An 11,501-nucleotide genomic window follows, 5' to 3' on the forward strand; every position below is an offset into this window, starting at 1 on the left:
GTCAGCAAATATATGTTGAGTAATGAGATTTGAGCTCAGTCTGATTCCTCCGGGGTCAGGTCAGTGAGCCAGCCTGTAAATATTGATCATCCAGTGTAAATGAATACAGTGTGTAAATACGGTCACCGTGAAACCAGCAGATATGCACGTTATGGACACTAAGTTATTTATTTTTCTCTTACATGCATTCCATAATAATTCAGAAGCAGTTTTATTCAGAAGGACAATGCAGTCACTGCTCATTTTAAAGTCCAGAAAACAAACAAAGCTTTTTCACTGTTGATTTGATTCCGTTATTTATCATATTATTGTTTCAATGTTTGTGCAGATTAGAATAGTTTGGCTATTTATTTTCTGTTCAGAATCATCTTGAAGACAACTTTTAAATCTGAAGTTAAAATGCTGAAGCCTTTGTAATGAATAAAATCTACATTGTTCTGGATTCTCATCTTTTTTTGTTAATTGGATCACACACACACACACACACACACACACACACACACACACACACACACACACACACACACACACACACACACTGACAGATGGGTGTGCCGCAGCTCTGAACTGTACAAACTGTTCTCTCACTCCTGGTTTTATGGCGCTGTGTTTACCTGCCGGGTTACAAATCCTCTCTGTTTGAGCAGGAAATGAACATGAGTGGAATAACTGCGTTTGTTACGCTGCTCTGGAAGACAAACAGCTTCCAAATTCGCCGACTAACTGATTGTAAAAGCGGCGGCGGCGCAGAGAGCTGATCAGGTGGAAAAACGCAGGCTGAGGCAGATGTCCACGTTTCTGCACGACGTTTGTTCTCTGTGTCTCCAACAAACATTTCCCGGGTGATTAGCCTTGTTCACAGCTCTCCTCGCCCAGCACTTCAACCGGCGAGTCGACTGTTACATCTGGGAAAGGCAAGTTTATTTGTACAGCAGCGTTCATACTCAAAGTGATTCACAAAGGCAAAGAAAACACACAAAACTGCACTACAATCATGACAGCAAAAGAAGATGTTGAAAATAAAGAGAATAAAAATACATTTGAAATTGTGAAACTTTAATTAAAGTGATTAATGCGTCAGGTTTTTCTCGTTTTTGCTGAAACTCAAAACCCTTATCCTAACTTTGTTTTTCAGGTCTTAAGAGGCAGATTTAGTAACAAGGTGAGCACTGACCTTTGACCTTTCATTTTTGGAGCCTGAAAGAGGAAATCGCTGTTGTCTTGTCTGGACTGAGCTGCAGAGCATTCTGGGACATTCACTCAGTGACTGACTGAAGTCTGTGATGGCACTGGAACTCTCATAAAAACCACTGATCCAACCTAAAAACATGAAAAAAAAATTTAAAAACCACAGAAGGTGTTTTGAAGCAGTAGTTAACAACATGAGACCATTCAGAGGTGCTCGTTTGTTTTCCAGCTGAACCCTGAAACTGGAGCCGTTCCCCGTCGGTTTGTTTATTATTTCACTAATGGTTCCTTCGCCGCCTCCACTGAGCTCATCCGGGAGCGTTCCTGCTCTCTATTCGCAGCACGAAGCTTCCAGACGTTACTCGTTATCAGAGCAGCTCGATGAGGAGCGCCGGGCGCCGTCCTGCAGCTCGCCGTGGCTTCAGGAAACATCTCTGCTGCTCCAGGTGAGGCAGGAAGCAGCGTGTTGTAGATGCGTCCAGACCTCAGTGAATAAGCAACACGTGATTCATATTTTCTGGCTTCAAGCTTCCTCTGCTCAAACCGAAGGCAGAAGAGAGGAAATCCCGCGTTAGGAACACGAGCAGCGAGCCGGACGCAGAGAGCCGAAGCTTCTTGAACACATTAGGAGGGATTGACCGCTGTGGAAACACGTCGGTGCAGCTGCAGGCAAAGACCTTCAGGCTGGATGAAAATATGACTGGAAAGGCATCTGATAGACAGTATTACACAGAAACAGTGAAAGAAATGATTTATTTACCAGACAAAATGATCAGAAATGTTTCAGCCTTTGGATTTTTCTTATGCATATGAATGACAGGGTCTTCATCTGGAAGGATGTTTCTGGAAAGTTTCCATAAGCTGAACTGTGGAATTTTGGAAATATTAGAAACTTTACATGAATTGTTACAGAATTTTATGGGACTATTTGGGAATAAATGGGAGTTGAAGGCAATTTAATTGAAAGGTGTCATGTGCAAAGACAAGTGTGAGAAGAAATTAATCCAAAAATTACAGAATTCCAACAGATTGATGTGTAATTACAACTTTATCAAGTGTTAAACCACAATATTTTAATGAACAGTCGATTCTTTCTTTGAAGAATAGCATTTGTTGTGAAACCCTTTCAGCCAATGGGCTCCAGCTGGGTCTCATCAACACCCTTCATGTCCACTTTTTCCTGGTTTATTCCCATTTATTCCTATAAACTCCCATTAATTCCCATGGAAAGTTTCCAATTTTTGAAATTCCCTCAATGTTGCAGCCCTTCTCTGTATTTGACAGGATGAATTACTGTAGAGCTTTTGTAATCAGGATCCTCAGGAAAGAATCTAGAGAAACTTCAGTACATCCACGACTCTGCTGCTAAGATCCTGAAGAGAGTTTAAAAAGATCTGGATCTTCACCCCTGATTTCTTCCACAGAGGAGAGAGTTTCTCATCCAACAATCATGGAAGAAGTTTTTATTCATATTCATGTAAATCTTTCACTTTGTGCAGATGAGTTTGGGATTTTGTTAACGCCACCGATCCACCTGCTTCTGCTCACGGATGTGCTTTTCACCGTATTTATGCTCGAGATATGGACGTCCGTCCGGAGGTCAGCACATGAGCGGATCCACATGTTGGACTTGGCACGAGCTTGTTGACCAGATGTTCCTCCTGAATCCCTGAGAGTTCAGACCGAACCTTCCCCTCACCAGCCTGCTGCGGTGACCTGGAGGCCGCCGCCGCCGCCGCCGCCTCGCATTTAAATAAGAAAGACAAACCTCAGTGAATGAGTAACATGCTGCAGCAGCCGGCTGGCCTCGGTCGCTGGCGGAGAGGGTGAACTTTGACGTGCAGGAACTCTGGAGAGTCCGGTTAAGACCGGTCCTGCTTGAAGTGCCCGGAGGCGAGGATGAAGCAGAGCCGCCGCAGATCCCAACAGATGCTGCGAGCGCCCGAGAACGCCGTCCAGATGCTCCCTCATCAGGATTCACACTGAAAGGGCCAGAAGTTCAAGCTGAAAGTTCCACCTGTGTTCTGCCTCAACTTCTCCGCATCTTACTCGCCCATCCTATTCATTCACGATCATTCAGTATCGAGAAGTAAGATTTTCATCATCCTGCATTCTGGTATTGATCATTAATACTGAGACAATATTATTTCCCCTGTCCATTAAAGAAAAACTATTGAAATCAGAAAAGAATTATTATGTGAAATTGCAGTGGCAAAAGAGTTTAACGTCATTCTGAAGTATTCTTATTATTGGTAAAAGGTCAATTGAAAATCAGCGCATGAAATTTTATCATAAATGTCAAGATTTTCTGATTTCAATAGTTTTTATTTAAAAAAAAAACAGCAGTTATATAATTATCATAATCATAATGAGCAGGGGTCACTAAAGGTCACCGTGAGGCCCTGCAGTGCCTAGAAGTGTCCAGCAGAGGGCAGCATTTGACAGACGAGAGGCGCAGTAATCTGCAGCATCAGTGCTGCAGGGAGTTTGTCAGAACATCTCCTACATACTTGCTGCACTTCCTTCACAGAATTGTTCTGTTTTTGTTTGTGAAGCGCTCTGGTATCATTATGTGTTGAATTAAATGCAAATGTTTGCAGATGCAACACATTCAAAGACCAAAAATGATGGTGCTTTGCTTCTGAGTCAGAAACTATCTGCAAAAATGTCATTTTTGATCATAACTGTCATCAGTGCCACCAGGAAGCATAAAGGCCAGGAAAAAGATTTGTAATTACAGTAAGAAAAATATAGTTTTTTAAACTATAAAAAAAAAAAAAAAAAAAACATTCTGTGATTCATATTGTTAAACCTGTGCAATTAGGTAAAAATGATCTGGTTTCTCAAATCATTGTTTATTCAAAATGTTTGCTAAGTATTTATTTGGACCAATAACATTGATATTTGAAGAAATGAAGACAACACTGACTCCAGCAGTGGTCTTGTGTGTGTGTGTGTGTGTGTGTGTGTGTGTGTGTGTGTGTGTGTGTGTGTGTGGATGCGGAGTTTCACCTGTTTAACAGTGATTTTACCGTAGAAATCAGATATGCGTGCATCGTGGTTCTGCCTGCAGCGTGGGTCTGCGCTCAGCCTCAGGTGGGTCTCAGTCCCTCCTCCACACAGTGACAGGATGACCAGGGGAGCAGAACCCTCCATATAAACCTGCTCTGACCGGACTCCTCACACTCAGCTGTTCCAGAGGTGAGGCCATGCAAATCCTCTCAGACCTGCTTTATTTATTTACTTAAATGGTTTCCATTAATAATTTCATGAGAAAATGTTATTTAAATATATGTGCACATGTTTTTTTCCTTCTTCTTTTGGACTATATTATATGAAAGGATGCCAGTCTGATTCCTGTTCTCAGAGAGCCTCCAGGATGTCAGAGTGCCTGGACGTGGGTCTGGAGCTCTGTCCAGTCTGTGGAGATAAAGTCTCAGGATACCACTATGGCCTGCTCACCTGTGAGAGCTGCAAGGTACTTTTAATCTGCTGCCGCAGCATCTTATTCACTCAGAGACACTCAGTGTGCCTCAGGTGAGGTTTTATACGGCGCACTCCTCTATCGGTGGTTCACACATAACTGCAATAACTACATGCAGGAACACCTGTAAACAACTATATGCAAAATTATAGAATTGTCTTATGCAAGAATTTTAGTAACATGTTACTTTACAGTTGAATCGATGTTGGTTTGTTTCCATTTGAGTCCACAATATGAACTAGTTTTACAGTAACAGAATTATATTTAAGGAGAATGATTCTAAAGATTTTTTGGGGCATCTTAGCGCCGGCCTATGTTCCCTGATGGCCGAGCCGGCTCCGCAGAGAGACAGTCCTCAGTCTGAGAGGTTCCCTTCGTGCCTGTCTTTATTTTCTTTGCAGGGATTCTTTAAAAGAACGGTGCAGAACAACAAGAAGTACACCTGTGTGGAGCACCAGGCGTGCACGGTGGATAAAACCCAACGGAAACGCTGTCCGTTCTGCAGGTTTCAGAAGTGTCTACATGTCGGCATGAAGCTGGAGGGTGAGGAGAGGGTGTGCGTGTGTGTGTGTGTGTGTGTGTGTGTGTGTGTGTGTGTGTGTGTGTGTGTGTGTGTGTGTGTATTTTCTGAGCCTCTTCACTTTGAATCCAGCATTTGTCTAATTTTTGACCAGACTGGAGATTTTTTGGTTTGAATGATGAAAAATGCTAAATTGACTTGAGCCTCATTGGAATGTTCATTCGTCAGCGATCAGCTGTTTCATACAGAGCTCTCTAACAAAGTGCTGATGTTTGCAGATTTGACCTTGAGTTGCCCTTCATCACTCTCTTTTGAAAGATAATGTCACTAAATGTGACCTTGATTGGTCTTACAGTGTGAAACTGTCAGCCGTGTTTCCAGCAGGGGGTTATGGGGGTTTATAGAGAAGGCGCTGGACTGGAGCAGGGGGGCTGAAGCGGTCTGATCTTTGCCTCCTCAGCTGTCCGGGCAGACCGGATGCGAGGCGGCAGGAACATGTTTGGCCCCATGTACAAGAGGGACCGGGCGCTCAAAGAGCAGAGGAAGGCCCTGCTGCAGGCGGCCAGGTCCAGCCTGAAGAGCAGCCTTCCTCCTCCTCCTCCTCCTCCTCCTCCTCACCGAGGCTTCAGCCTCTCCTGCGGCCTCCAGGCAGATCCCCTCCCACAGCCCCACCCGCTGCTGCCGCCCAGCTCCTCCAGGCTCCCCCAGCACCAGAGCCCCTCCGTCCTGGACTGGTCCGTCAAGGCGGAGCCGAGGAGCAGCTTCACCTCCTCGGATCCCGGAGGCCTCAGGCTGCCTCCGCTCATGATGGAGTTTCTGCGCTGCGACCCGGACGAGCTGCAGCTGCAGAGCAGGATCACTGCCCGCCTGCAGCAGGAGCAGCAGCGCCACGCCTCCTCCTCCTCCTCTTCCTCCTCCTCCTGCAGCCTGCTGTGCATCATGGCCGACCAGATGCTGTGCTCCATTGTGGAGTGGGCTCGCACGTCCTTCTTCTTCAAGCAGCTTCAGGTGAGAACTGGAGATTCAGCTTCAGTTTCATCATCACGTCAGGTAAACTCAGGACTCGTACTGGTCTTAAAATCACTCTGACACCTTTGTTTGTGTTTGTCTTTTCTCTAAATCAACTATCTATAATAAAAACTATTGGTTTCAACACTAGAGTACAGAAAAAAACAGCCACCAATCTGAAATTACAGAATATGAAACATTAACAAAGTTTATGTGAAGCCTGAAACAGCTACAATGACTAAATCATGTACATAAGTGTGAAAAACAGTTACATCAGTGCACAGATCTGAATGCAGCATTTCTTATTTCAGATTTTTTTTTTTTTTTAATAATATGGATAAAGTAATAAGTAAAAGTCATCATGGGTCATGTTGTTGGCACAGAGGGAGACACTTGGAGTTTTTGTTATGAGGTCTAGAATGAACTGAGCTGAAGGAAACCATGTTCGTTCGTTTGATTGCTCAAAGGTAAGTGACCAGATGAAGCTGCTGCACCACAGCTGGAGCCAGCTGCTGCTGCTGGACGTCGTCTCCAGACAGGTCCTGTGTGGGAATGAGAGCCGCCTGCTGCTGATCACCGGGCAGGAGGTGAGACGTGGCCTCCTGACCTTTCACCTGCTCTAATTCCTGTATTTTTTCTTTTATTTTGGAGAGCAGTGTTATAAATATGGATATTAAAGCTCATAAAATGCAGAGATGTGCAGATGTTTGGAAGTCAGCGGCTGGTTTGTGGGGCTCAGGTGGAGCTGTCGGATATCACCTGTCGCGCTGGGCCCACTGCGCTCAGCCTGATTCAGAGAGGACAGCAGCTGGTGGAGAAGCTCCTCAAACTCAAGGCCGATCGCCAGGAGTTCGCCTGCATCAAGTTTCTCATCCTCTTTAATCCAGGTAAGCTGTAGTCAAGGCAATGTGCTTTTTACATTGCAAAAATGCTTTGATTCACAACAAAACTTATAATCAGCGTGCAAACACTTAGCAGAATTTTATGCTAATTAGGCGACTTCTTTCTGGTCATTCTGCGCATGCTCCATCGTGATGACGCAATTTTCCGAGATGGCGGCCCGCAGTTCACTTTTCGACTCGTATGGAGAGAGACGACTTATTTAATGGTAGTTTTAAAAGAAATGGATATAATGACATGAGCGGATGAACGGGCGCTTAAAAACGCAGACATTTTCAAAGCTGTAGCCTCAAAGTTAATCGAGAAAGAAAGACGAGGAAAACGCTGTTTACTTCCGGGAGACGTCAGTACATCACGGCCGCCCCGTCCAATCAGAACGCTTCGCAGACCGTGGCCTGAGAAAGGATTTAGTTCTTGGTTTTTCCCATGTAAACACAACACTCATGAATTACTTAAAACAGAATAAACCAATTCCAAACTAAAAACACCAAACAACCACGCTGATAGTCATCAGTGAATTAACAGAGCTTCTCTTCTCCCTCCTCAGACGTGGAGGACGTGGTTGACCGTGGCTTCATAGAGAGCGTGCAGGAGCAGGTTGAAGGCGCCCTGCTGGAGTACACTCTGTCTTCCTCTCAAGTCCTGGGCCGCTTCGCCCTTCTCCTGCAGTGTGTGTCGGAGCTGCAGTCGCTCAGCAGCCTGACTGAGAGCTACCTGCACAGCAGACACCTGAGCGCCAGGGTGTGCTGCAACAACCTGCTGTCAGAGATGCTCCACGCCAGGCAGAGCTGGACGGGAGCGCTGGCCTGCGCTTAAAGCCAGGAGCTGGAGGACAGATTATCAGTCATCCTCAATATTAGAGAGTGGTGTGGGATTAAAGCTTTATCAACGATGTGCACAACCCCAATTCAAATAAAACTGAGAGAAAATTAACTTGTTTAATGTTGTGTCTTAAAAAAAAAAAGTGCAGGCAGTTTAAAGTCAGCTTAAAATGGTAAATCAGGAATCAAGACTTTAATCATGTTCCGGTATAACCAAACAGTGTCAGTTTTTGGAAAATAAGATTAATTTCTTCATAGTGCATCTCCTGGAAACACACACAAAGCTTGTTTTTGTTCCCAGATCAAATATTGGAGCAGAAATAAAGCAGGACGGGGACACAAAGACACTGGCTGCAGGTAAAATGAGACTACATGAGTGGAGTTTGTGTCATTAAGTCGGTGAGATTGCACCGATTACACCGTCAGCCACCTGTTTGTCCCACTTTTCATTAATAACAGGCTTAATCCACGTAATGCAGCCACCCTGAGTGGAGGAGCACTATCTGATGGTGCCCACCTCCTGAGCCAACATCCTGCTTGGCCTTGACATCCAGCTGCTGTTGAGTTGGCATCTCTACAGTTCAGGCTGCCACCATTAAAGATATTACAGGAAAAAACAGGCCTTGTTGTTAAGAGCACTTCACGGTTCCGCTGTAAATTCGCTGTCCATCTGAATTTCTTTCTTTGTCCTGTGATCGACTGCGGCTCAGCAACAATCATTCCCTCGAGGACCTGTACAAGATTCTCTCTTCACAAACACCATTAAAGTAGTGGAATAACTAAAGTAATTGTTTCTCTCCTCTGATCTTTCATGACTGGATTTACTTTTATTTATTTGATGAAAACAGTAAAAACATTCATTTCTATCTGCTATAGAACAAGAACATCTTGTACTTCTGTTCCTTTAATGTCAATTGTATTTAGAATTTTACACACATTAGTAATTTAGCTTTAATTGTAGCAGGAAAACAGGGCCGAGTCTATGCAGGGGCAAGAGGGGGCCTGGCCCCCTCAAATAAATGTTGTGCCCTCTCAAACTAAATCCCCCAAAATTGTGCCCTCTCAAACTAAATCCCCCAAAATATATTAGCACGAGCATGCATCGCACCATCCTCGTTCCGACGCTACATGCGGCCTAATTCAGCACCATGGACAGCGCCTTGGATTTATTGGTAAACAGCAACCCACTGTTAAACTTCACCACAACAGTCAATTGGCTATATCAGCAGCATGGACACCAAACGGAATTCATCAATGAATTGAGACCCACTGTTATTGCTGGAATACCCACGGGTATTCCAGCACCATGGACAGTGCCTTGGATTTTTACCAATAAAGTGACCAACTGATACCATGCACCACAACCATGGATAACCCATTTCAGCACCATGGACAGCGCCTTGGATTTTTAATGATACTGCGACCAACTGATACTCTGCACCACAATGGTGGATTGGCTATTTCAGCACCATGGACAGCGCCTCATTTTTATTGGTAAACAGCGACCCACTGTTAAACGTCACCCACAACAGTCAATTGGCTATATCAACAGCATGGACAGCAAATTGGAATTCATCAATAAATACAGACCCATTGTTAATCTTTACCAAAATGGTGGATTGGCTGTTTCAGCACCATGGACAGTGCCGAGGATTTTTAACGATATTGCGACCAGCTGATACTCTGCACCACAATGGTGGATTGGCTATTTTGCACCTTGGATTGATCTGTAAACAGAGACTTAATAATGATCTTTACCACAACACTCAATTGGCTATATCACAACAATGGACAGTAACTTGGAGTTCCTCAATGAATAGAAACCCATTGTTGATCTAAACCAAAATGGTGGATTGGCTATTTCACCACGATGGACAGCGCCTTGGAATAATCATGAGAGAGTGACCTCCTGACATTCTGCACCACAACAGTCAATTGGCTATATCAGCACCATGGACAGCAAATTGGAATTCATCAATGAATAAAGACCCACTGTTAATCTTTACCAAAACAGTGGGTTTGGGTATTTCAGCACCATGGACAGCGCCTTGGATTTTGAATGATACACTGACCAACTGCTAATCTGCATGTCAATGGTGGATTGGATATTTCATCACCATGGACAGCGCCTTGGATTTATTGATGAACAGCAACCCATTGCTAAACTTCACCACAACAGTCAATTGGCTATATCAGCAGCATGGACAGCAAATTGGAATGTATCAATGAATACAGACCCACTGTTAATCTTTCCGAAAATGCTGGGTTTCGGTATGTCAGCCCCATGGACAGTGCCGAGGATTTTTAATGATACTGCGACCAACTGATACTCTGCACCACAATGGTGGGTTGGCTATTTCAGCACCATGGACAGTGCCTTGAACTTATCTGTAAACAGACTTAATATTAATCTTCACCACAACACTCAATTGGCTATATCAGGACCATGGACAGCGAATTGGATTTCCTCAATGAACAGAGACCCACTTTTGAGCTTAACCAAAATGGTGACTTGGCTATTTCAGCACCATGGACAGTGCCTTGGAGTCATCATGAAAGAGTGACCCACTAACATTCTGCACCACAACAGTGGATTAGCTATTTCAGCACCATGGACAGTGCCTTGGATTTTTACTGATACAGTGACCAACTGATATTCTGCACCACAATGGTGGATTGGTTATTTCCACACCATGGGCAGTGCCTTGGATTTATCTGTACACAGTGACTTAATATTAATCTTTACCACAACAGTCAATTGGCTATATCAGCACCATGGACAGCAAATTGGAATTCATCAATGAATTGAGACTGGCAATTAATCTTTACCAAATCCGTGGTTTGGCTATTTCAGCACCATGGACAGCACCTTGAAAACATTTTGAAAGAGTGAACTACTGATATTCTGCACCACAACAGTGTATTAGCTATTTCAACAGCATGGACAGTGCCTTCAATTTTAGCGATGAAAAAAATTTATTATCTATAAGAAATTCTTATTTTAGGTTTGCTTTCATTAGCTGTGCTTTTTTTTGAAGATTTTTTTATTCCACAGATTAAAGTCATGGTAAACATGACTCTTGTGTGTAAATAAAATAAAAACAACACAAAAATGTTTATTTCCAGAGGTTCAGAGGTACAGTTTGCAGACCTGTTCTTTAGCTCTTTCTTATCACCTCTCCATTCACGATACCGCTACTGAAACTTCCTCACTGACCTGATTATTCTGACAGTATAGTTTTAACTGTAAGTCTAAACTGAGCCTGATTTTATACAGTGCCTCCCCATCACAGACTTACATATGCTTACAAAAGAATAACTCCACACATGACCTACATTTACAATAACATGAGTGCAATGACTATGTACAAAAACAAAAATATGTAAAACACTTGTATACAACTATACACAACACCATGTACAAAAAAAGGCATTTTGAGGCAGTGGTGTGCATTGTTTCAGTCCTTTAATCCTTCTCTGCTTGATTTACAGTCCCATTTTCAAAACATTTTGCTGCAGAAACAGTGAAAGCTGTCATCCTTTTACAGTACAAGAGCCAGACTCTCCTGATTTTTCACTC

At 43.6% G+C, this 11,501-nt stretch overlaps 1 protein-coding gene across 1 annotated transcript; it reads left to right on the forward strand.

Moving 5' to 3' along the window:
• The first annotated feature begins 4,567 nt into the window (after nt 1-4,567).
• On the forward strand, nt 4,568-7,993 carry LOC115383394 (steroidogenic factor 1-like). The gene is made up of 6 exons (XM_030085574.1): nt 4,568-4,666; nt 5,074-5,215; nt 5,653-6,200; nt 6,668-6,787; nt 6,940-7,087; nt 7,648-7,993. The coding sequence occupies exons 1-6, from the start codon at nt 4,568-4,570 to the stop codon at nt 7,914-7,916; spliced, it is 1,326 nt and encodes a 441-aa protein (XP_029941434.1). The 3' UTR covers nt 7,917-7,993.
• The last annotated feature ends 3,508 nt before the right edge of the window (nt 7,994-11,501 follow it).

Source organism: Salarias fasciatus (genome assembly GCF_902148845.1).
Source record: "Salarias fasciatus chromosome 7 unlocalized genomic scaffold, fSalaFa1.1 super_scaffold_4, whole genome shotgun sequence".
NCBI lineage: Eukaryota > Metazoa > Chordata > Actinopteri > Blenniiformes > Blenniidae > Salarias > Salarias fasciatus.

What these genes read in the sequence shown, in the direction of transcription:
- LOC115383394 (XM_030085574.1), top strand. Translation starts at nt 4,568, where the DNA reads ATGTCAGAGTGCCTGGACGTGGGTCTGGAGCTCTGTCCAGTCTGTGGA. An exon ending in TGTCGGCATGAAGCTGGAGG is followed by an intron (nt 5,216 to 5,652) that starts GTGAGGAGAGGG and finishes TTGCCTCCTCAG; the next exon opens with CTGTCCGGGCAGACCGGATG. An exon ending in TCTCATCCTCTTTAATCCAG is followed by an intron (nt 7,088 to 7,647) that starts GTAAGCTGTAGT and finishes CTCCCTCCTCAG; the next exon opens with ACGTGGAGGACGTGGTTGAC.